The sequence below is a fragment of the Limanda limanda genome, chromosome 10 (assembly GCF_963576545.1).
Source record: "Limanda limanda chromosome 10, fLimLim1.1, whole genome shotgun sequence".
NCBI lineage: Eukaryota > Metazoa > Chordata > Actinopteri > Pleuronectiformes > Pleuronectidae > Limanda > Limanda limanda.
The window spans coordinates 13,042,970-13,069,260 of record NC_083645.1 but is presented as its reverse complement, the minus strand read 5'-3'; the positions used below and the strand labels follow the sequence as shown (position 1 = coordinate 13,069,260).

The following is a 26,291-nucleotide window of genomic DNA, read 5'->3' as shown; positions in this document are numbered from 1 at the left end:
GACTGAACCTGCCACAAACTAATACAGGAGCTTTAGCTGTAGCTTTAAGCTAACCTAGCGGTTGACTTGTTATATAATTGAAGTATTTAACAGCTTTTTAACTGAGTAAGATCAACAACAGATATAAAAATAACAAACGTTGATTTTCCACTTGAAAATGTCAATCTCGTCACGTGAGTTTTGACTAACACTTCTGCTCAGCTGCTTTTGAACAGTGTGACATCAAAGGCATCAAAGGCATCAAAGGCTTCTGCTCAGCTGCCGTTGATGCCACACTGTTCGAAGGCCGCTGTCACAGTTGCCACAAGTGTTTGGGGGGACTTGGGGGCACTTGGGGGCACTTGGGGGCACTTGTCACTGCTGCCTGTCTGAGTCAGGGGCGGTGTTGGGCAGGGGCGGAGCGGGCAGCCGTTTTCATGACACGTGGGGGGCGGCACAAGCACTTAAAATATATATTTTTTTAAATCATCTGTCCGTTTTCTGTCTGTTTTCTATTATCTATCATATCACTGTGTGGGGAATTGGCAAATTGGCGCCCCCTGCAACTGCAGGCGCCCCTGCTTGATGCTGCGTGAGAAGGGGGAAGGGGAGGGGGGGCGCGGGGGATAGTGATTCTCTGTGAGGCGCGCGACCGGAGGGGAACTGGAGGCGGAAGTAATGTTTTGACTTCCGCATCTCTTTAAAGGTGGAACTGTAAACAAATCGTTCTTTCGCCTTAGCCAGGGGTCGGCAACTCGCTTCTGCAGCGGCTCCCTGTACAGTGCTGTGCGGGCGAGTGTGTGTGTGTGTGTGTGTGTGTGTGTGTGTGTGTGTGTGTGTGTGTGTGTGTGTGTGTGTGTGTGTGTGTGTGTCCAGACAGCACACATACACACACTCGCCCCGGGGCTCCGCCCCCACTCACTCGCTCAGAGAGACGCACAGTGAGATCAGAGCTCGTTCCCGTGCAGCCGCCGGTCAGTGACAAACAAGACACAGTGTTCAAACACCAAGTTGAAAAGAAAGGACGATGAAGCCTGTCCTGCTCTTGGCTTCCCAGTGAGTAAAGGAGGACATGAGGAGAGACCAGTGTGTATTTTAGGTCTGAAAACTTTGACAGCTGACAGTAGGAGACCCAACAAATTAAGAAGACACTTAGAAACATTACATTCCAGTCACATGCATGTGTTATTTTTGGTTGAGCTTCATCATCGTTGTAACAAATTGATAATAATTTAATTTTTTTTTTTTCTATTTTTGAAAAAGTACAGACCGATGGAGGAATGTACTGATAAATGTAACCAAAAGTACTTAAATTAAGTTGAATTTAAGCAAAGTTATTGCTGTATTCTTTGAAAAAAGTGGAAAATGTCACAAAACGTTGTTTGAAAAATGTCAGAAATTCCTGAAAGTAATCTGAATTTAATGTTCATGTGTATTTTATGTAAATACGATTATGTGGTCACCAACTGCAAGGTGAATTGGTTTAGTCTTAACTTCTGGACGAGTGACAGTTTTTGGGAATGGGAAAAGTGTTGATTGTCGAGTGCAACTGTGCAAAAATAAGCACAGAGATGGACAGGAAATTGCCAAAGCCGTCAGGTGCCCAATTTAGCAAAGAAAAGAAAAGAAGAAGAGGAGCATTAATAAATTAAAGTTTATTAGATAGTTTGTTTGCCCTTGGGGGGTTGGACTCAAAATGAATCAAGACAAGCTCCACATCTATCAGATCCATAGCCATGATCTTGGTGTCTATGGGTAGGTAAGAACTCAAAGACTGTGTTCCCAGTATCAGTTACAGTGTGACTGATACTGGGACTGAGTAAACTGTCATAAATATTTATCCATTTCTTTTTCATCCACCATCTGATTGCATCCCCGCAAGTGTTCTTAAGGAAGTCTTAAACACTGTTGGCCTGTAGTGGAAATTTATCTCGAGATGTGAAATAAAGAGTTTCTCAGACCAGAGTTGTCTTTGAGTATTTAATCGTAAGCTCTGCAGAGGGTTACACAGTCAGCATCCACTCCCAACTTCATGATGTTTGGCTGGGAGTAAGTGAGCCAGTGGACCTGGTAGCTGGCCTACCTCTGGACCCTGACACAGTCCCTTCAGGCCCCAAGTATGTCCAACACCTCCAAGAGCGACAGGCGCATCAAATCACCAGAGACGCTCTTGGTGTGACTATGAAACATGTAAAGACAATATGACAAGAACTGCTGCCGCACACAGTACCAAATTGGTGATGCTGTGTGGTACCTAATCAAAGGCAAACAGAGAGTAAAGAAAAATGTCAGGAAATTCCTCCCATCATACGGAGGCCCATGCTTCCTCCTGGGACATTTGGATGATCTGGTGTATCACATCCAGATAGGCCTTAAGACCAAGGTGAAATTTGTTGACCAGCTAAAGCCCTATCGCTGTCTTAACCTTTTGGACAACACCTTGGCCATGCAGCAGGCTCGGAGCTGGACACACAGATGGAGGTGTCACCCCCAGTCTTGGACACTGGATCCTGCACACCCTATCTTTGGTCTATCTCATGTGTTCTCTAACAGTGACGCCGAGGAAGCCTCGAGCTGCACCTCATCAGTAGTGGACATCCCTGCAGCTGCTGCATCCCTCCCCTCCACTTCTCCTCATCTGGACTCTGCCACTCCTGGGACCCCTCAGGACAGTTGTTCGGCAGAGCAACGTCATCAGAGCAATCACTCCCAAAGGCCGAGCCGCCAGCGAAGAATACCTGCCAAGTATGGTGAGTGGGTGGCTCGCTGAGATCAGCAGTTCATGGAGAGTTTCTAGGGTTTAAAAGACCATCTTCAGGTTCCAAAAATGAGGTCAAGAGTTTTGTATTGTTTGCTTCCTTTCGAGCTAATGGTTAATTTGTATGTTCATTTGTATATATTTAAAAAAAACCTGAGAAGTAGTGGTTAATTATCACAGCTTTTGGTCACAGTGATATTTTTCTGTTAGAGGTAATGTTCTGAGTAATATAGAGGAGTTGAGTTTAGAAAGCTTCTGATCGTCAATTTAGAGCTCAAAATATGTCCGAGCCTGTACAATGGGTGTTATTAATGACTTCCTAGGGTTTGTTGTGCTCCACTGTATTATGCACACACTTAGGAAAGAACAGATTTTTACGTGATTATATTTGCATTGAGAAACTACACTTTTTGCTATTGTCCCACTTGCAAAGGATTTGAAATCTGCTGGTCATATTTAATCTTCTCAAATGGGCTGAAAGCAAATGAGGATTATATACCTGTATGTAAAGACACATGTTAAAGTATGTTACTGTGCTGGACTGGAATTGTGTTACAATTGCCATCCAGAGTGGGGGTATTGTTATAAAAGTGGCGTGGCTCCTTTAAGAGACGGCCAGTGCATCAGTGTGTGGGTAAGCCAGAGAGTGCTGAAGTTAGAGAGAGAGACAGTGCGCTTATTTACAGCACTTCATATATATTTCTTGAAAATACAGAATATTTATCTTTAAGTATTATAGAAGGAAGATTTGGACATATATTAAAGCAGAGACAGCAGCAAAAATATTTAAATATTAAAGATCAGTGATTCTCCAAAAGCTTGGAAACGATATTAAATGAGCATATTTACAGTGGTGTTGATAAGTGTACATTGTCCCTGGAAAACAATAACTCTCATTCATGACACGATGTAGTCAAATATATTTTATTTATAAAAAATGCATTAATACCATGGGGAGAGTCTAGGAGAGTCAGCAGGGAGGGGAGGTGGTTACTTGTCAAGGAAGGAGGCCATGGGATCATCCACCCGGCCGCGCTTCATGCGGAAGGCCTCCAGCTCCTCCTCGGTGGGCGCCTTCACTTCCTGCAGGCTGGAGTACGGCCTCTTCCTCTCATCTATCTGCATTATTGCATCTATGTGCTTTCTGTGTTTGTCCTCTGCTTCGAGGGCCTGGCAGAGAGAAAGATGTTGGAGGTCAGTCGCAGGAATGAGCCAAAACCAGAGATACACAAAGATGAAGACAGATTTTTACCTTCTTCAACTTCTCCTTCTTCTTCTCTTCGTCGTCTGAATCGCTCTTGTCAGAGCCGCGCTTCTTGTTCTTTTTGCTCTTCTTTTTCTTCTTTTTCTCTTTCATCATCTTATCACGATGCATCTGGTGAGTGAAAACAATAACATTATAACATAAGTAGGGGTGTAATGGTACATAATCCAAACCAAGGAATTTCCGGTACGGGCCTTTTTCGGAAGGCATTTGCATCGAGTCCACGTGCCGAACTTGTGTGTGCGTGTGTGTGTGTGGCTCTCAAATTCCAACCGACAACTTGAGCGAAGCACCAGATGTGCTGTCGGCTCGTAGTCATAGTGACCGCAGACAAACAGGAGTGTGAAAACCCCCCCTCGTCATTTAAGTCCACTCTGTGGTAACACTTCAGTGTCGCAGTCAACTATTATGACGTCGGACGTAGACAAGTGGATCGTATAAAAGCCGACATTGCGCAACGTGTGCGAAACACCATTTGTCGCAAAAAAATGCGGTAAAAGGTGTTTCGTGTGCCACGCATTCAAGCTCTGCATTTCAATATATTTGGTCAATCAGATGGAGCCCTGCCGCCCTAGATGATAATTGAAAGATATTCTGATCATTGACGGGTTTTTCTGTCAATGAATCATTGTCTGAAGAAGAGAATAAAAAGAGAATAGAGAGGGCTCCACCTCCTCCAAATAAACTCTACTGTGGAAACTTCTAGTAATGACGTTATTCCCGAGTTAAATTCAACACTATGAGCAGCTGATTATATAACAGTTGTGTAGCTAATTAATGATCCCAGAACTTGAGGGAAAAGTAACAGCGCTCATGAAAACACCCCAAATTAACACTGTAAGTGGACAAAATGGAGCTGTGCATGGCTCCCAGGTGTCTGCCTCGGACTTGGTGGTCTCTGCGTCAATAGCAGGGACCGTTTGTTGATTTATCGCAAATCATATCGTCATTGAAATATTAAACAAATTTATTGCATGTTTTCCTTATATCGTGCAGCCCTATATTTAATAATCATAGTTATACATTACAATAGCGGTGCAGTTTAAGAACATTTAATTTTCTACATGCTGCATCTTAATGGATAATTATTTTTTCCCATTTTCATTAGTTATGAGTGTGTTTTTTTGTTATTTTAATTTTGTAAAATTAACTAAGGTAAGAAAGACACAGCCATAGTTAACAAGGGTTGAATAAAAATAAATAGAAAATTAGTTTAATGTTTTCTTTTCCTTGTTTCTAATGTACCGCAAACGTACAGAAATCTGACCTTAAAACCGAGGTATGTACCGAACAGTGATTTTTGTGGACTGTTGCACCCTACATATAAGGAGATCTTTGTTTACAGTCGGCCAAACTAAATGTTAATCATCATTGACTTGTGCAAATAGAAATCTTCTCAGCATCACTTACCTCCAGCAGAGTCTTGGGCTCTTCTTCCTCCTGTGGTTCAGTGAGATCCTCTTCAAACGGAACACAGTCTGTGTTGTTCTGTAGTTTTTGTAAAGAAAACCAGTTTAAGTTACAAAATGATCAGATAAAGTGGGTATGAAACAGAGAATTAAAAAAAATATGACTTACCACAACAATTCCAGTCTCTCCTGTGCAGTAACTTTGTTTGACCATGGAGTGACAACACTTGAAGCCCCAGTAGCCGTCCTTCCAGTAAGAACCCCAAATACACTAAAAAAACACAAGATCTTCTTTAGAATACACTTTGAACAAGATGTGTGGAAAATCAGAGAAAGCCTTACTCCATTCTGTCGCTCTTACCATGTGGTTGTTGATGATCACGTCCTCCTCGTACTTGGAGCGGACGACAGCCTTCTCTAGTCCTTTCAGTACAGCTCCGTGACGAGAGTACTCCACGTAGTCCTCTGTCTGGGCCAACAGCAGCTCCCGTGGTGGAGCGTCCAAGTGTTCTTGACCTCCATACTGATCGTCACACACAAAAGCACAAACACAATTAAGTCATCAGCCAGTATGAACACTTATAGGCCTCTATACACCATTTTGGGCTGAAGAAATGTACTGAAATCTTTAATCTTTAACAGTAGTACTAGATCACATCAGATAAATGGACCCAAACTGTCACATGCTGGCTGGCTACTGTGATCACACAAATTCACGGTTTCCAAATTCCAATGCTATGAAATTTAAGGATGTATAATATCATAAAATAATGCAATTGTGGTTCGGAGCAAAATCAAAGTCACTTTCAGAGAGTAAAAATGCTTTTTGTTTATAAAGGCTTGTCAACAAATACGGTTTGAGAGGTGTTTGTGAGTTTTTGCGGAACAATAGTATAATACGTAATTTTCTTTATCCACATTGACATTATGATTTGTGGTACATGATGAAACCCAGATTTCGTACTAAGCCCTTGTCCAACAACATGAACATGTGAGAATCCTAGTTACCAGCCCGAGGGTTTAAAACAGAAGATGATATCAAGAAATCACCTTCTCCAGGATGCTATCCCGCTGTTGCTCCTTAAAGTCCTCTTTTTTGTCTTTGAAGGACAGATGGAGAAGCTCCAGCTTGGTGGGGTCGGCCTGCAGATGAACCTCCGATCCTCTCTCGTAGGCCTCCCAGGCAAACACTGTCACAAGATGAGGCATTGGCAATCACTATGGGGAACATGTTGCACTTCTACATGTTTATGGTTAAACTGTAAAATATAAAAACTCAATACCATTTCTTTGTCACAAGGCTTTGATAACCAATATTTGAGGAATCATTGCCAATTTCTGAAATATATATTTCAGCCAATATATTAACACTTTTTAAAGAGAGTAGCGAAAGAGAGGAGTTGAAGTGACTGCTAGGAATCCAGGTGACTTACATTGCGTTTGAGCCATGGTGATTGTGGCCCCACTGTAGCGAGCAAAGTTGTCTCCAGCATACCCCACCCTGTCAAGACACAGCAGGAAATGTTAACAATGTGAGCCATTGAAAGGCGAGTGATCAGGAAACATAGGGGCAGTAACTTACTCATCAGGGTTCATGCCAGTGTTGGAATATGGGTTCTCTCTCATAGCTCGAGTCTTTGGATCATAGTAGGCTGAGTTTGGATCCAGATTCCTCAGGTACTGTGAGAGACAGACACAAGTTCAGAATATGAACAAATAACATTACAGCGACCAAAGGTTTCCTGTATGGAAGTGAAATACTAGTTCAACAATTGTGTAACTTACTTTAGCCGTGTCTTCTCTGATACGCAGATTTCTGACAGTAATTCGTCTTTTGGAGTCAAAGTTCTGACCAGGCATATCAATGTCATCTGCATATTTATCTTCATCCTCATCCTCGCTGTCATGTTCCCACTCCTGCAGAAAAATGGGATTAAAATGTTTTATGTTAGTTTTCTAGGCAAGAGATTGCATTTACCTCTTGTCAATATAATCCAGTCCTACTACAATCTGTACAAAACTTACAGTTTGGTCCAGTTTTCCAGACGCCAACTCGTCCTGAAGTTTCTGTGCCTTCAGAGTCCTTTTGGCCTGAAAGACAAAGACAAACTCAGTTTATGAAGAAGTTGACAAATAAACAACCTACCTAAATATAATGTTTTGAACCCCACTGTGCCATCACACCTGATTTATGTCAGTGAGCCTGTAACTGAGCACCGGTTCTGACTTGAGTTTTCCCACCGTTAATGTGGGATTTGTGGTTGCCAGATATCAATTTTATTGATTCATATACACCAATAAAATGTTCAGTTTAACAGTTGCTTTGTCTACCTTGTTCGAACCCAGCCCTTATTTGAATGTTTCAACACAAGAGCATGTTTGAAAGTTGGCAGAGACTTACGGTGTTCTCAAAAAAATACCAGATTGAATTAACCACTGGTCTACTCACCAGGTCTACTTTGGCGTACTCTTCCACAATGCGATGGTGGTCCTCTGGGTCGTAACCATTCCAGCGATCCCTCTTCCCATCGTAGTCCAAATCAAGGAGGACCTGAGAGTGTTCATCTGGAGCTATTCCTGAGCCCGTGAACCTCGCACCAACTTTTCTGGGACGCTGACGAGACAAAAATTAAGGTATAACATTATACAATTGTACTACATAAAAAAGTGAGATTCTGTGTGGGAGATAGAAGGAGATGAAAATTGCTTTGGTTCTTTTACCTCCAAGCAGTCTTTCTTTTTATGCGTCACAGCACCACAGTTTTCACAAGCTCCTTTACGAAATTTAGTGGTCACAGCTTTCTGTGTGGAGACAAACAATGAAGCTATAACTTTACGTTTAAATTGATGCAGCCACATGAAGGCTAATCATGTTGATCATTCTCACCTCCTGCACTCCTCTCTTATACCACTCTCCGATGCTTGAGTATGGCACCTCTTCTTCTTCCTGTGGTCTCTGATGCTTTAAAGTGGGCCTTTTAGACGGGTCGATGTACCATGGCACTGATGAAATGTACTGTGGGATGTGAGGGTTAATGTCCCTGGAGAGATGAAGCAGCACAAGCGGTCCACATTACTGAACAGTAGCTTCAGAGTAAATATTTGATGAAATTCAGGAATAAAACATAGCTACTACAAATCCAATCCATCAAGTCATCACACAGAGTTTTAAATAGACATGTCCGATCCCAACACCAGTTTATGAATCTAGGAAACCATCCGATACAATGTTTTTAAAGTATATTAAGCTGCTTTCAGACATGCACTGGACTAAAATGTCAGCATTTTGCCAGTATTTCACATTATCTGGTCCCACGAGTAAACCAGCAATGTGTATCAAAAGCAAGACTTGTGCATTGCTTATCTTAGATTTATTTATTTGTGTTCATTTACAACCATGACTGTAGAACTACATAATAATAGAGGTTTAATGTTCTATTCTCTGTACTTGTTAGTTTCTCAAATGATGTAACCTGAGCCTGGTCAAAGAACAGTGAAACTAATCCTCACATCTAGTCAGGGTTAGTAGGATGTTGATGTTAAAATACTTAATATAAGTATTATAATATTTTGGTAAATACACAGGTATAGATCTGTGGGACTTACACCACATTGATGTAAAAAGAAAAGGTAAGGACAGTAGAAATGGATACTACAGTGGCCAAGAGAGCTCTACGCACTGCAAATTAAGAAAACACTTGCAAATAGAAAAAACCTGTGCATATTAAGAAAAAAACCTCATCAATTTGACGACACCACTTCCATCACCACTGACGAGTAGCAGACTTCAATTACTTCACAAAGCATTGCAGTGCATTGAGCTTTCTCTGCCATCGTGGGAAACCATTGTTTACAGTTTCTGAATATTTACATCACCCAACAAAATATACCACAATATCGAATGATTTCAGGTAAAGTTACCTTGAAGAATGCACTCAAGCTTCTGTAAGACCTTTAAGTTTGTTTAGTTTTATGGAATTCAGCAAATGATAAGTGTTGACACAGATATATTCAAGTTCAACCTGGGTGCTGACGTGCATGCTTTTAAGCTTTATCGCTAGTGCATAAAAACCCATACAAATAGGGAGGCTCTAATGAAAGATGCGTTCTCTCAGGGTAAGTGTAGATTAAGTGTTTAAGGGTGCTTGGACACATTTTAATGCTCAGATGTGACGCATGTAGGAACTCATCATTTCTCCTCTCACTTACTTTCCCTCCTCGTCCACCTCAGCTGGAGCGTTTCCGAGCTTCCTCTGCTCCTCCAGCTCCTTCTTCTTCCTCCAGTCCTCCCTGGTCATCTTCTTGGGCTCGTCCAGGCCCACGATGCCCTCCGAGGTGGCGCTGGGCAGCTCGGTGGTGCCCAGCTGCTCGGTCATGACTGAACCTGGCACACAACATACACAAACATAGTCACATGATCAACACAGACGAGAAACACAAGCGATCGTCACAAACATCATCTGTCCGAGGAGCGGTCAGTCTACAGTCTTCTTACTCGCGTTCACCCAGCATCATTTGCATTGTGTTCACATTCATTGAAGCTAAAACAGAAGCTTTGGCTGTTAGCTTTAAGCTAACCTAGCTGTTGACTTGTTATATATTGAAGTATTTAACAGCTTCTTACCTTAGTAAGATCAACAACAGATATAAAAATATCAAACAGTGATTTCCACTTGTAAAGGTGAAGCTTTCCCCCGTAGCTTTTCAATCTCGTTCCTTGAGCTTCGACTAACGCAACACAGTCGCCATTTTACATCAGACTACACGGACGTCACTTCCTTACGTCCCCTTTGGTGTGTAAGGCACGACTATAGGACACAGCGACATCTAGAGGACGCAGTTGTTCGCACCATTGCCCCCTCGCAGCACAACACTGAGTGTGTGATATCTACTCCCCCGGTTTCTTCTGGCTGTGGCACATGAAACAGGATTTTACAGAAAGGGCTCATATCATAGCAGCACACTGAACCTTTGAGATAAAACGGCTCAGTTTGGGTGAGAGTCGAGGGAATGCCTTATACTAATGAGTGTCCTCACTAATGTGTGCATGTGGGTTCATGTCTATTTCCTTCATCCACATCTGGTAATTGTCTTGTTTAATGTGTCGGATTTGAAGGCGTATAATCAAACAGTGTGGAAGAAGTTTAAAACCCTTGAGTCTCAGGTGGTTCCCAGCTACAAAAAACTCAACCCTTCTGATAGTTGACAGGGAATGAACGGGAAGAAAATCAATAATCAATCAATTAAACCAAATAACCATTTTGTACTCACTTCATCCTGAGTGCTGATACAGCATGTTTGATCAAATACAGTACGAACACAAAAATATGACAATAATTAGGTTATGATGCACTCCATTGATTCAAGATTTTTTTCTGCCATGTGTGACTGTAAAAGAGAAGAAAATACTGGATACAGAGTCAATAAGTACTTTGATTTTATTCTAATAATGATAATGGAACAGCAGTGACGGGTGTGAAACCAATGTTAGTGATGCATAATTCGGCTTTTGCCATGTTGTGGCATTGTTTCATTTCTCTGCGATCCTGAGCTGCCTTTGTGGAGAGAAACAAGGATGAACTCATAGAATCTTGAAATCAATTCAAAGAAAACAGTAGAAAAGATTATCGGCTTGACATAATCATTTCAGTCGCCATGACTCCAGTGGGTTTATTTTTGTGTGCCTCAGACACAGCAAACAGCTATCGTCGTGTCTAACCGTAACATGAACCAGTGAGAACTCCATTTCTTTTATCACTTGTAATGAGAGAGACAAGGTTAAGACGGTAACAACAACATAAGATGCCCTTACAGTGACAGTTTGGTCAGGTGAAAACGTTTCACCTTTTTTTCTTACATTTCAAACATTTTTTTTTTTTAAAAAGGCAAAAAAAAATGTAAACAAATATTGAGAGAAAGAACAAAAGATCATAACAGCACCAGACACAAATAAACATATCAACAGAAGTATAAAGAGACCAGGATCGGTCCTCGGGCCTCAGCACCAGTACGCATCCACACGTGAGTCCAGCGGTGGATGAGAAGGCAACGTTGTACCAGAGTGAAGGCAGTGCTGCGTTCAAGTAGGTACCAAAATATCAAATTCTTTTTGTCTTTTAAATGTCTACTGAGAGTTTTTAACAAGAAGGTTAAAAAGGAATGGATGGACTGTGTCATTTGTCATCGTCCTCCACTCTCCCCCACTCCTCGAAGTCCTCCCCCTCCACCTCTCCATCTTCATCCGCATAACCCCCCCAAGTGTCATACACGTCCCCTCCTTCGTCGTCATCATTATCATCATTATCATCATCATCATGATCATCATCATCATCATCATCATCATCATCATCCTCCTCGTCCTTTTCGCCCTCTTCCAGCAGGTCATTTCCATACAGTGGTTGGTCCTCCTCCTCATCTTCCACTATCTCCATCTCCTCCATTTCGTCCTCCTCCTCTTCTTCTGCCTCCCCCCTCTCTTCCGCCTCCTCCTCTTCTTCTGCCTCCTCCTCCTCCTCATCATCATCCTCCTCTTCATCCTCCTCCTCATCATCCTCCTCATCATCATCAACATCATCAACATCATCATCCGCATCTTCCACCTCTAACCCACACACCTCCCCGTCCTCCACCTCCCCGTCCTCTCTCTCCCCCTTGGAGGAGGTGGGTGTGGAGAACCCTTCAGTCCTGTCTGTCAGGTACACCCTGTTGGAGGGGATGAAGCTAGAGGTAGCAGTCTTCGTGTTGATGTAGAGACGAGGAGGAGGCTCCTGCTTGTCCAGTTCAGCCTGGCCAGTAGGGGAAGAGACGGGAGAGGCAGCAGCAGAAGAAGAAGAACTGGCTCTTCTGGAGTCGGGGGCCAGAGAGGGAGTGCCGGGCACAGCCATTGGCCCGGGCCTCACAGAGGTCGTGTTGGGCACGTATTCACGAATCTCCCCCGGCTCCAGTGGGTCGGGCCCACAGGGGTCATGCTCGCTGCAGGACAACTTGCCGTCCAGCTTGGAAATGAAGAGCATGCCTTCACGGTGTTCCTTACAGTAAGAGCTGGGACACATCTCACAGAACGAAGCTGCCTCTTTTCCACAGATGTCACACTGGTGCCATGGACACTCCCACCGCCCTGGAGACGAGACCAGTGTCATTAAACAGGTCAAAGAGAAACATACTTTCAACCTCTTCCTGGACAACAATGGCTCCAATTTTACAAAGCTTAAAAGAGGTTTTGTCAAAATCTGCAGATGTGACTGAACAATTCCACAACAGCAGCAATTCCACTGGCTCCAATTTTGAAAACACTCGTCTCCAGAAACAGATCTTGGAAGCAAATGTTCAGACTTGTAAAAAAAAAAAGAAGATAAATCTGGCTGTTCCGTAATCTTTTATCCCAAATACAAGATGCTAGATATTTCGATTTTTACTTCACTTTCATCCAAATGACTTCTAATGTCATCCAAATGTGTTCACATTACAATTTTAATTGTTTGACATTAACCACTGCCTAGTGTTCTTTCCTAAAAACCACACAATGCCTGAGGATATTAATAGTAGAGGTAAGGCTACAAACCAATTTAGACTTAATAGAGCCACGTAAGCAGTATGATACGGGTTGACAGTAAAATTCCTCCATGTCCACTTGCCTGCAGGCCTCTTGGCCAAGTTGAGGCAGTCGGCGTGATAGACCTTCGGGCAGCCTGGCTTCTTACAGGACACTATCTGTCCCCCGTCGCCACAGCTGAAGCACTCGTCTTCTCTTTCCTTGGTCACTACTTGCTTGGTCTTCCTTTTCCTTCTTCGTCCTTCCTTCACTTTCTCTGCAGGCGGCTGGTTCTGAACAAAAGCAGGGAACAGGAGGTTTTACAAGTTTTACAATCGTCTGGATGTGGCAGGTGTAGGCGCGATCATGAAGCACTAAATCTGTTCAAATATGCTCTTTTACCTTTGGTCTAACACCAAGGAAACCGCTGCAGTTAGGTGCTCCGCATTTACAGGCAGTTTTCCCATTGCCGAGACACTCCAGGTTGTAGTTGAACGTCAGCTCCACACCTGAAATACACACCGCTTTAGTTCTGTGCTGCTCTCGGGCGCGATCCATCAATGCCATAACCTGCATTCTCAATCCTACACAAACTCAAACCTTGTGGGATGTCCTGTAGGGAAAACAGCCCCACCCTGGTGTCCCCGTTCACAGTCCACTTTTGGGTCTCACAGTTTGGTTGGCAACAGTGGTTCATGAAGCGAGCCTGGTTCCCTTTGGGCCCGGCATCAATGATCCGGTCCTGAAATAAAAAAGTAAATGTATATTAGCAAGTTTTCATCAACCTGCTGATCTACATTATGAAGTTGGTTTCTAAGCAGAACCTCATATGTGTTTGTAGGAATTATTCACATTCTTGATTTACTTCAGGGTCACTCAGACCAAACATAAGACAAGTGCACTGTAGTGCATCCAGCTCACAAATGTAATTTACAATAAACCTGTTACCGGTTATCGTAAGTAAAAAGGTCTATACATAGTGAAAATATACATAGAAATCCACAAAAAAAGATAAATATGCCAAAAAACAGACATTAGGAGATTGCAGGCAAGTTGGTGAAATTACATATATTGTAGAAATAGATTAAAAAAAGATGTGTCCGCACCTTGTCCAGTGTAAGCATGTAGAAGTTACATATGTCATTCTCCTGAGCGTGTCTGATCCTGGCCCGACATTCTTCTTCATCGATCACTTCTCCCACATATTCACTCACAAAAGCTCCCTGAGAAACACCAGAGATGAAATAAATAAATAAATAAGACTGATGTGATGACACGTGAATAATTAATTCACAAAAAGAATTTGAATTTGGCTCGTGCTTAAAATCTTGCGTCTGATCATTTTCCAACGTACCTTCTTGATGTCTGCCACACCGCGTAAACCCCAGCCACGGGACAGCGTCCTGAAAATCTCCACGGTTGTGTACTGGCGCTTTGTGAAGGTCTGGTTCTGACACCGCTCCCCCGCCGCACACACCTGAGGGTGGCACTCGTACATCAGCATGCGGTTGATGCACTCCGAGTCGATGCCACAGGGGTGTTCGTCGGAGGCCTTGCAGTTGCACCGTGGGATCTCTGATAGGTCAGCCGTGATGATCTGAACCTTCCCGATTGGCCGGTTTACCTATGAGACAGGAGCCTGGTTTTTACAGAACATCTCTGTGAACTTATCTCAGGTAAGTCCAGATGTATATTTGGTGATGCACAGTACCCTAATTTGTTTGAATGGAGGAGGTTTCTTGTCATTCTTTCTGTCCTCCTGGAGCTTCCGCATTTCCTTTTCAGCCTGGAGCGCTTTGAACCGCTCTGCTGCATTGGTCAGGGCTATAAACACAGACATGATCTTTACTCAGACTATTAAAAGGGACTCGAAAAAAGATGTACAACAGTATTTCCATTTGAACTTACCATTTTTGTAGACTGCATCTGCTCCCTTTCCCATTTTCTCAATGTTGTGAGTGTCACCATCCATGTAAGGGAAGACTCTGGCCTGGTACGTCCACACAAAATCTTTGGAGCCAAAGAATTGCACTGGGAACTCTCCCACCTCGTGTTTCATCCTCAAGATGTTATTTGGAACATCTTTTGGCATACAGACTTCTGCAGGCCACCACCTAAAGAGGAAGGTCAGGTACATGAGTACAAATATGGGGTAAATCAGCCGCTTGCTCATGTGTACGGGAGGGCAACTTATGTACCCTTACCTGTAACGTCCCCATTTGACCCACAGTATGTCTTTAATACGAGGCTTCTTTCCAGATTTGCAGTCGTTGCAGAACCAGCTGCCCTGGGGCATCTCTATATTCAGACACTCCTTATGGAAAGCAGCTGGACACGCTTCACAGCACAGCAGACTGCCCCCTACAAAATCACAGCAACCACACAATATACATACATTTAATTTAGTTTACTGACATCTAAAATAATCTGATCTTTTGTTTTTGTCATTTCAATAGAATAACTGACCCAAAGTAGACAATGATAATGTCGGTTTATACAATCAATTTTAGTAAAGATGGTAACGTAGACAAGTGCTGTTCAGACCTGGTATTAACATCCGTCCCGAGAGACCTGATCAAGTGGACAGCCCAAGTTCGTCCTGGTATTAAAATGCATCCTGAATGTGTCTCCTAAGATCACTGAGCAGATCTAATTTCTCCACTATTTTTTCAAATCAGCACATACATCTGGTGATCGGAATCTCAACCACTTGGGATCAGATCATTCAGGACAGAACAGGTCTGAGCTTTCTCAACCTAAAATCATTTCATGAAGGGTCTAATGATCTCTGAAGTGACTGGGCTCCTTCAGTGTCAGATTTGTGTGTAGATACAACATTAAAATGGAGAAAAAACAGTTTTTACAAAATACATTTGCCAAGTGGGAGCAGTAAAGTAGAAAATAGGATGTGGCATAAAAATGATTTTTACAACCTATCACGCACAGAGCTCCAGAAAGACAGGTGCAGTGGTATGATCCAAGTCATTTAACAGTATCCCACTTGAACTCATATTAGAAATATAAATAATTTATTAGTTATATTGTTTGATGTAATGAGTGGGACAAGTGGATTTCACATGGAGGCAGGAGGCCAATATTGTTATTTGAGACACAGCATCTGTCTAAAGAGCATGTGGGTAGATGATTACCGAGCTTAACACAATACGACTATAAAGCAACACATTTCAGATGACAGACACCTTGTTATAACCAGACTGTAAAGCAAAGGAAAGGAGGTTTGAATATTGGCAGAGAATGGGAATCACTTATTACTGTTTGAGTTGAGAATTGGATTGTTTTCAGGTTTAGAAAAAAATGAATTCACAAACCACGACTTATTGTAAATATGCGATAAAACCTACAGAGAAATTTGACACCAATAACCGACATGTAAAAAAATAAGGACAAAAGGGAGCTTGTTTCAAAGTTATACTCAAGTACTCAATACAATGTCATCCCAGAGAGACTGGTTATCTCCACCAAGGGGTTTTGTTTTCAACACTGTCCGATTGCTTGTTTAGTGTGTTTGTTTGCAAGACTACAATGAATGACTGAACTGATTTCCATTAAACTAAGCGGAAAGATGGGACATAAGAAAGAAGCCGTTAAAACGTTGGCGCAGATCCAGAGAAATTGGAAGATAAATTATTTTACCACTTTTCTAAACATTGCGAGTGAGGGTGTTTTTCAGCATTTTCGTTATTTTGGTTTCTATGAGTGTGTGAAATTTGGTGCAACTAGATTGAATTTAAGGGGACTCTCTGGCTTTGGTGGAGGTATGCGCTCTGCTGAGTGCTATCCTAGTTGAATACATGTTCTGTACAGTATACTTTGGAGACTTTTAAATTTCAGTTAAAATCCATGCAGACCAGTTCGCTGAGGAGAAGTCTATGTAGGAGAAAATGTGGAGAACAGCTAGCCGATCATTTCCATACATTTTGGAGCCGTCCACTTCTGCAGTCAAACCGGACATGTGGTAACACAAGCAATGCCTCATATATTTGATGATAGAATTACCTGCTCTTTCTATACAATCTATTAGGATAACAAAGCAGCTTGTTTCATCTATTAGCAGCCAGACAGATACGGTTACAGATTGAACTCAAACATAAAAGCTACTAGATCAATATTGCAACAAATGTTCTCAGTAGAGAGAATCACTGTTGTGATTAATCTAGAGGTGGATAAATCCTTGTTATAGTGGTAAAAACTGATTGTGCTTGTGGCTCCATGAGACGAGTACTGATTCATCTCTATATGATCTGACAGGTATTCACACCAGCACAACGTTTGAATGGTATAGTCAATCAATCAAATTTTATTGTTATAGCCCATATTCACAAATCACAATTTGTCTCATAGGGCTTAACAAGGTGCAAAGTCCTCTGTCCTTAACCCTCAACAGAAGTAAGGAGAAACTACAAAATAAAATCTATTAGCAGGGGGAAAACAGGTAGAAACCTCAGAGAGAGCCACATGTGAGGGATCCTCTCCCTGGACGGACAGAAGTGCAATAGATGCCGTGTGTAACGGAGAACAGTATTTGTAACATTGATTAGAGGAAACTATTTGTAACATAGTGGAAAAGTGTGTCATGTGTTTTTGTACATAAGAAAATGTATGATAGAGATGAAGGGAGCAGCAATGACAAATGAATTGAGAAGTTATTGTCAGTAATGGTATGCGACTTGGGGTATTGTATGTCTAGCAGTCTGTAATTATAGTTCACGATCAGCTGCCATCACGACCAGGATGCATAGGTCAACAAACAGAACCCCACTTGCCTTCAGAGCAGACGAAGCACCAGCTCACGTTGATGTGTTCGTGGTTCTTGCAGCCTTTGCGGGCAGTGAAGTGGTTCGGACAGAGAAAACTGTTGTTCGCCAGCACCAGGCTGCCTGCGGCCATGCAGTTGTCGTTGGCGTGATAAGCCACAGGGCAGCGCACACATCGAGCCAGTCGACCTGAAACCACAGAGAAGCAAAAAACGGCTTGATTCACAAACATCTGGACATTTAACTGGAATGTGACAATACACAGAGTTATCAGTCCATTAAATGTTTTATACTGTGCTTTAAATTCACTTTCACTCCTAAAATGTCGTGTGCCCAGTTCACCTTGATTTTGATTGTATCAAATTGATTAAAATCTAAATGTGCAGAGTTTAACAGTCTGTTTTGTGTAGCAACAATAGGACACAATAGGAGGTTACACAAACTGGATTGCCAGAACCAGGAGCTGTTTCAAGTATCTAAGAACAAGTGAGCAAAGATGCCAAAAGAAATTATTTAACCACTTTTCTAAACATTGCGGGTGAGGGTGTTTTTCAGCATTTTCGTTATTTTGGTTTCTATGAGTGTGTGAAATTTGGTGCAACTCGATTGAATTTAAGGGGACTCTCTGGCTTTGGTGGAGGTATGCGCTCTGCTGAGTGCTATCCTAGTTGAATACATGTTCTGTACAGTATACTTTGGAGACTTTTAAATTTCAGTTAAAATCCATGCAGACCAGTTCGCTGAGGAGAAGTCTAAGTAGGAGAAAATGTGGAGAACAGCTAGCCGATCATTTTCATACATTTTGGAGCCGTCCACTTCTTCATTCAAACCGGACAGATCTGTGCAGAGTTTAACAGTCTGTTTTGTGTAGCAACAATAGGACACAATAGGAGGTTACACAAACTGGATTGCCAGAACCAGTAGCTGTTTCAAGTATCTAAGAACAAGTGAGCAAAGATGCCAAAAACCTTTTGCTTGAAGCCACTTAGGTAGACATGGTAGGCGAATTTTTTTTTGAAGCAAACTGGCTCATGATCACAAACAACTGACTGATGCCAGGTTCAGAGTTTGGTTAAAAAAAATGGAACAACTAGAGAGAAAAAGAGAAGCCTCACGTGTGAAGGAACTGGATTGAATGGCACTCACAGCTTAGACTATGAGGTCTGACTATCAGCATGGACTGTAACAACATTATGTATGATAGCACGAGGGTTCAAGAGGCAGAGTGAGCGTGAGGAAAATATGGCTGCAGAATGCTCTATGAGGAATCAACAGAGCAATACTAACTAGCTTAGAGATCTCTGTATTATTATGAAGAGTTGTTGGTTCATTATGAAACTGTGGCAAGGCAAACTAGAAGATAAAGTGATGGCTACAGTAGAATCTTTACCGAGCAGACTCCAAAGCACAAAGCATCACTTTACTCTGATGGGATGCACAGTCCACAGACCTGAGCTTGTAATAAATCAGGAAATGTGTGAGGCCATGAGGTCTTCCTGGCTCTAATCTGCATGAATCATTTCAAAATGTAATAGTGGCGACGTGCAGCACTGGAGCTTACCCTTGGTGCTGCAGATATTGAGGGGGTTGGTGATGTGGCAGGACAGACAGACATGGAGAGGGCAGCGGGAGCCTTTGTTATGCGTCTGCGTTGCCGAGTAGGCCAGGATGCACTCGGTATGGTAGAACTTCCCACATAGTGGTATGATGCAGCGCTTTACCCCCCCAGACTTCTTACACACAAAGCATGTGTGGACACCTGGAGGGAACACAAAGAAATCTGTATTTCTAAATGCCAGTACGGAAGAACACACATTTTATGAGCAGGCACGGATCAGTGCTTTCCACTCATGTGTGACACTGTGCGTGCTCACCTGCTTTGCATTCATGACATAGGAATTTCCCCCTGGGAGCAACTGACAGACCGATACATTGCAGGTGAAAGGCTCCGTAACAGTGTCCATCACACACCAGCAGGTCTCCTGTCCTCTCACACACCTGCACAAACACACACAAAAACACACAAAGGATGTGTAAGACACGGAGACACAAAAAACACACAAAAAAACACAAATTTCGGCAGCTTATCTCACCTGACAAACATTTTCCTTTAATGACGTCGCTCCAATTTTCCCTTTAACATCCACGTGGGAAGGGAGGCTGTCATTCAAAGCAACAGGCTGAACCTACAGAGACGAAGACAGAGCAGTTGTTAACCATGTTGTTGTTGTGTACAGATTGTTTCCTTTCATTGATGAGCAACATGCACACCTCAGGTTTGGGAGTTAGTGTTCCAGTGTGTACGTTTTGTTTCTCGTCAGTGCTGCAGGCCTCCACCTCGGTCTCCTGCTCGGGGGTCTGAGCTCCTCGGGGGCTGGGAGGTCTGTTTGGACTGAGAAGGTCTTCGCTCTCTGGGTGCTGGGAGTCAGCAGCTGGGGCAGAGGATGTGCTGGGTAGAGGCTTCTCCATCTTCAAAGATTCAGCCTAATACAGAGTGAGATTGTTAGGGATGATTAAATACAGTGTAATGATTCAAACATCTCATTGTTGGGCGGGATGGTGGTAGAATCAGCTTCTTGTAAGAACCTGAGTTTTCCGGACTGACACCTTCAGCTCTGTAGCTCCAACATGTCGCTTTTGCTCCTGGAAACAGACAGACAACAGATTATTAAAAAATGAGATTACAGAATACACACACACACTCTTTAACACTTATCTGTTGTAATCTCAGTCCTGACATACCTTCTTTTTTGTAGGATCAACAGACACTTCTTCAATGGTACATTCAAGAACCTTGTGCGAGAGTTTCCTTGGCCTCTTTCTTTCTTGCATTGCCAACCCTGTGTCTTCAACAATAACAGAATGAAATACTGCATTATATTATCATACAACAACAATTCAGATGAGGGATGGCGTCCGGGTAGAGCGTGTCAGAGGCAGGATATAATTTATAGATTCCGCCAGAGAAATCAGATATCTAGGTTTAAATCACATCGACACCAGCGTCAGTTGGTTGTAAGCTGGCCTTTCCAAGTTGTCATTGTAAACGTTTCGTCTTCTACATGTCCTGAGTTTTTTGTATTCTTTCTCTACACACCCTGTTGCTTTCTCACATGGGCTCACTCTGATATTTTACTAATATTTTACCACAGGGCAGGAAGGAAAAGTTCCTGAAATTGTCTGGAGATTTAGGTTCTCACATACCATCCCTCCGGAACAATTTCAGGAAAATGTCCGTAGTTAAATGCCTGTCTGAAAGCAGCTGTATTTACCAGATTCAGGAGGTAGATCTGTTTCTTCTGGCGTCTCTGGGATGAGGGCGGGTGGTGTCGTGGCTGAAGGCGATGAGGATGGTAGAGGAGAAAGCTCATCCCGAGACGGACTGGGTTCGGGCTCGGAAGGAGCCTCGGTGGGCCCCACAGGAGAGGAGGCTGAGGTAACACTTCCTTGTGGGGGACTGCCATCGAGGAGTTCCATCATCCCCGATGCCTGTGATGTACACAGCAAAGCAAGACTGTACATCAAATATGTAGTTTCCAAATATATGCAAATGGAGTGATTAGTCTTGAGGAAAGAAGGAGGTGATAAGTTATATTCACGGAGAAGGCCAATGGAGGTGCAAAGGCTTATATATGATATGTGTGTCTTTAGGTGCCAGGTTGCAAAACGGAGTGTGATTGTGCTGTGATTTAAAAAGGCACACCTTCTACACACAGCATGTGCACAATAGAAAATATTTTCAAAGCCTTCCTGGGAACACATTACACACTGCACAGATAACAGCGGGGGACAAAATAAACACAATAAAAAGGTGTTGAACAGTAGTGATTCCATTATGAAAAGAAACCAATACAAACATGAACTTACCATTTTGGAAGATTCTGAGGTGTGTTTCTTTGATTTCTTTTTTGGAGCAAATATTTGTTCGTACCCCTCAGTTGACTCCAGGAACCTTTTAGTTGGTTTCCGGAGACGTTTGTTCTCTGAATTCCCTGCGCAAACATACATGAAATACATGTGACTCTGCTGCTCCGGTTACTTCTCAGCAGGACGAACTAAACGGCAGCAGCTTGTGTCTCTTACCGCCTGTGCCGCTCATCTCCAGGAAGAGCGAGTCGTCCTCCAGCCTCTCGTCTTCCAGATCAAGATCCGGTGTTGCCCTTGTGCTGTAGGACCTGTTCATCTCAGCAGACGCGTCGCTCATCACCTCTCCTTTACTCTCAGCGGCTCCCTCAAGCACCTGCCAGCGCTTCTTTGGAGCCATGGCCGATTCTGACATCTTGACGAGGTAGCTGGCCGACGGATCAGCAGCGGCAGCGGGACGAGACCCGGGATCGGCTAAGTCGGCGTGGCCGCTGACAAACTCCCTGCCGTACGCCAAGTCAGCCAGGTCTGAAGAAAGACCCGCTACGCTGGATTTCAATTTGGCAGGTACTCTTTGTTTTCTACGCTTCTTGTCTAAGCTGCCGATCTGAGAGTGAAAAGAAAAGTCTTCACAGTGGTAGGTGTCAGCCATCATGAGAGCTTTAGTCCTGTTCTTGGTTTTCGCCGCCGCGTTGCGGGACGTTTTGTTTTTACCCAACAGGCCATTCTCTGTTTTGATCTTCTGAGAGAAACCGTCACAAGACCCCTGCAGCAGGTCAGCTCCAGAGACAGCAGGGATGACCAAGGGCTCCTCCTTGATCAGGACCGCTGATGGCGGGACGGTCAGGGGTTTACCGTCTTTCTGTCTCGTGTCGTGCATGTCTTTCAGGAGCATCAGGAAGGTACTGAATTGATAATTGGAATCAGGCCGAAACGCAGCGAGCTCACAGTCGCTGCTGTTCTTCTCCTCGAGAGATCTGAACATTAGTTCCTTGACATCCTGAAAGGCATCCATTGGAGACAGAGTCGAGGGCGGGGGAGAAGAAGAAGATAAATCCAGGACGACGTTTTCTTTCTTGACTTCAACAGGATGCATGGTGGATACACCCGAGTCTGCACACTTGGACTTTATCAATGAGCCGTTACGAATAAGTTTCTTATCAGGCTTCCTTGCTCGTCTTTTTGGAGAGCTGTGATTAGTAGAGGACGATGCATTGCTGGGGTATTTCCTGGTAGGAGAGGTTTCAGTTGTGATGGCTACATTATTATTAGGAAAATTGTCATTGTGGGCATCTGTTGAGATTTGGCTTGTAGCCAGTGCATCTTTCAGATCGGTCTCTTCCTCTGCTTTCAGAGCCCTCGTCATCAGACGACTGCTGGCAGGAAGATTTGTATAGTTCTTCTCAGCTGAACAGTACAAACTCTGCTCGGAGTTTGTATCTTTAGGCGTCAATTTCTTTGATAAAATGCTATCAAGGGAATCTGTACATTTGTTGGATTTATCAGCACACTTTGTTTTACCTTTTGTTGAACCCTCTTTTTTTCTGTGCTGTATCGGAGACACTGCTGTGCGTTTGGGACGATGCAGCATTGGAACTGAATCCAGGTCAGCATACGGGGAGTCCTGTGGCTCTTCTTTCAGTGCATGAGTTGTTGTATGAAACTGGTCCAGCATGTTTGTGACATAAGATGATTCCGTTGATCCACCAACTATATGCCCAAATATGTCCGACAGACATTTCTTTTTCTTCTTGCAAACTTTGCTCTTGTTGGTCTGAAGGCTAGAGTTTTCTGTGAGAAGGGGCTCATTTTCACTGGGGGGCATATTTGCTGGTGGATTGAGGCCGGGGTCCACGGAGGGAGAGGGGGCCTCCGGTTGCTTTTCAGGAGGTTGCGGGCTGGGTACACGCTCCTCTCCATTCAAGGACACTGAGAGCACACTTTCAGTATTCCTTTGTCGAGCCGGGAGCAGATACTCAGCTTCTGCTACACTGACTTTCCACGCAGTCAGTAAACTTCTGGGTATCTGTCAAGAACAGAAGTATAATTCAAAATATTATACATATTATACAATATATGTTCACAGCCGGTTTAGATGAGATTTATAGTACTTTATTGTATTTACCGTGTACTTGTAGTCTTTTTCCTTCTGCTTCCCTCTCCGTCGAAGCACAGGCAAATCTCCAAACTCATGGCCTCCTCCAAAAGCTGCTATGGCGTTCGTCGGGACCCAGGCACGTTCCACAATCTCTCCAATCGTCTCCACGAAGTACATCCGGCAAGGACGGGGATTGGGAACTGGAACTAAGTAAATTAATTATATAATTCCTTTTGATCTTTTCTAACCTGTCAGGTAAAGGTCAAGTTCCACCTGTAAATCAATGCTCACCTTTCATCTTAGTGTGGTTCCCCTTGTCCTGATCAGAGGTGACTTGGCATGGCCACCAGGGCCGTCTGTTGAACTTGGCCCACACCACGTCTCCTTCCAAGTACTTCACTGTAGGAAGAGGCTTCTTCTTTGGGCTGTTGGACTAACAAGGACAATAACAATACTTTACTATTTGTGATTTAGAAAATTGTTGGCTCCCTCTGTATATCTTTTAAAAACATCAACAAAAATATAATCTGATTGGCACGGTTACAGGCCACTTTCTCCATGGAAATACATAACATAAATAAACTGTATTAAGTATGTACGTCACACGTTTTAGACTCACATTAGAGTTGGTCCCGGCTGGTGAAATAAGTCCAGGGTCAACAGGGGAGGCAAGCTCACTGTCTGATTCCTCACCCAAACTCCACCCATCTCTCATAGTGATTTCTGGCAGTGCACTGGGGCTTAGTGTCGGGTTGAGTTCAGATATAGTTTTGGACATGAGATTAAAGACAGTAGGTTTGTACGCTCGTCTGTCCACCCCTGCACCACATGGGGTCTTACTGTCAGCCACAGATCTGTCCTGACTCCTCTTCTGGGAGTGTTGAAGAGGAGGCGCCAGGTCCTCACTGCTGCTGAGCTCCCCCTCCTCGTCCTCCACCTTAACGTCACTGCTGTCAAAGAGCGTGGACTCAAAATGCAGGTAGCCATTGGGGATGGGAGAGCAGCGCTCCAGGCTGTCAGGACTTTGCGGCGAGAAGCCGTTTCTGTTCATGTCCTGCAGCGTGTCAAAAGCATCCATAGCATCATCATTGCCTGGAGAAAGAGGCAGCTGGACTGACCGGGCCTCAAACTCCTCCTCCTCCTCATCATCATCTTCATCACCACTGATTGGGCTTGCACAGTGCAAGTGGTTCCTTGGATGCAGGTCACTCTGGAGGTCCGGCCTGCTGACCACAGCTCCGTGGTCCTGCAGCCTCCTCAGCGAGCAGTGAGTTCGGTCCGGCTGGTTGTAGCCATGTCTGCGGCTGGAGGAGGGCAGCTGCACAGCTGGCGGTTGGTCTGACACACGCTTCCCAGTGCCACACTGGTTTCCATAGGAAGTGTTCACCAGGCCATTGCGGGGCCTCAGCTCTGGCTGGCCTGAACCAAACACTGAGCCCCTAACAGCCTGTCTGTAGGACTGATTCATGTTGTCATGGTTATATCCTGTCAAACAAAAAAAAGAGGCAGGTTAGATAAGGTTAGGTTCCTCAATAACTGCAACCTCAGTGGGATATTGAGGTTTGTGTACTGTACAGAACAACAAAGCATGTTGACAATCACAGGAACATATCGTAGGAGATGTGGCAATCGTAGTAAGACATAAGGGTCATATCAGCACGGGGGCTGCGCGTACACACAAACACACACAGATAGGCAGACATTGCTTGGCCTCCATACTTGAGGCCGGTCGGATGGGTAAAGAAAAACCAGAGACCCGCTGGCCCTGCTCCTTCCTCACGTCTCAGTCAGCAACTCTCAGGAAAGACAAGCCGCTTTGTCTGCTGCCTGTAGGTCATGGCGATCGCTGCCTGCTCCGGTGAATGGAGGAGCGCTGGCTGCTGACACACACCGACTCTCTCACACACACACACACACACACAAGCTACAAACGCACAAAAAGAGGGAGCCGATCGCCACTAAGTTCACAACACGTGGAGGAGAAGGGGAGAAAACACTCACCGTTCGGAGCTCGGTCCCCGGGAAGCCCACGACGGCTGTGCGGCGGCGTGGCACCGCGGAGGACGAGGGGCTTTCCTCGGCGTGTGAGAGCGGATCTGCCCGGTCGCAGCTGCGGTGGCGGCGGCACTAGCAGGCCGAGGCAGGGCTCTCATTCTCTGCGGCTCATCAGCGGCCCTCAGCGAACACTGTCACTGCAAACACCCGGGCAACACACCGCAGATCCCCGCTGCCACACTGAACACGGCCCGGTCCCCTCAAGCAGCCCCCTCGGGTTATTTACTACATCTGTTTCCCTCTGTTTTGGTTTGTTAAAGCCCGCTGTCGAGGTGCCCCCGGTGAATGTTGAAACGAGCCCAGACTGCCTGTGTGTTGTGCGGCTCAACCAATCGGCTCTGCTCCCAACCCCCCAGTCTGCAGGGCCGTGACACTCACCCGGCGAGGACGCGCACACACACACACACAGGCTCACACACTCACACACACACACGCACGCTCATCCAGGTGAAGTTTCCAAACCCAGTCTTCTCGGTGTAATAATAATAATATTATTTATGATAACGATCACAAATAGATTGGATGACCTTATTTTGATTACTTCCCCCCCCTCCCTCT

At 44.1% G+C, this 26,291-nt stretch overlaps 2 protein-coding genes across 2 annotated transcripts; both read right to left on the bottom strand.

Moving 5' to 3' along the window:
• Positions 1-3,647: 3,647 nt before the first annotated feature.
• On the bottom strand, positions 3,648-10,163 carry LOC133011598 (pre-mRNA-splicing factor SLU7-like). The gene is made up of 15 exons (XM_061079369.1): positions 10,035-10,163; positions 9,620-9,794; positions 8,298-8,451; positions 8,132-8,212; positions 7,860-8,024; positions 7,436-7,501; positions 7,196-7,327; positions 6,993-7,090; positions 6,844-6,911; positions 6,461-6,600; positions 5,772-5,933; positions 5,580-5,681; positions 5,412-5,489; positions 3,990-4,112; positions 3,648-3,907 (listed from the first exon to the last, which is right to left on the bottom strand). Exons 2-15 carry the CDS (start codon positions 9,784-9,786, stop codon positions 3,728-3,730), a joined length of 1,716 nt encoding a protein of 571 aa, XP_060935352.1. The 5' UTR covers positions 9,787-9,794; positions 10,035-10,163; the 3' UTR covers positions 3,648-3,727.
• Positions 10,164-11,583: 1,420 nt separating this feature from the next.
• On the bottom strand, positions 11,584-26,023 carry nsd1a (nuclear receptor binding SET domain protein 1a). Its single transcript, XM_061079122.1, has 23 exons — positions 25,680-26,023; positions 24,298-25,163; positions 23,970-24,111; positions 23,706-23,878; positions 21,800-23,606; positions 21,584-21,708; positions 20,989-21,205; positions 20,459-20,562; positions 20,303-20,359; positions 19,988-20,200; positions 19,810-19,902; positions 19,591-19,714; positions 19,278-19,475; positions 17,726-17,905; positions 15,146-15,302; positions 14,850-15,055; positions 14,653-14,765; positions 14,296-14,565; positions 14,048-14,164; positions 13,542-13,683; positions 13,344-13,450; positions 13,045-13,234; positions 11,584-12,527 (listed from the first exon to the last, which is right to left on the bottom strand). Exons 2-23 carry the CDS (start codon positions 25,144-25,146, stop codon positions 11,584-11,586), a joined length of 6,528 nt encoding a protein of 2,175 aa, XP_060935105.1. The 5' UTR covers positions 25,147-25,163; positions 25,680-26,023.
• Between the last annotated feature and the right edge of the window lie 268 nt (positions 26,024-26,291).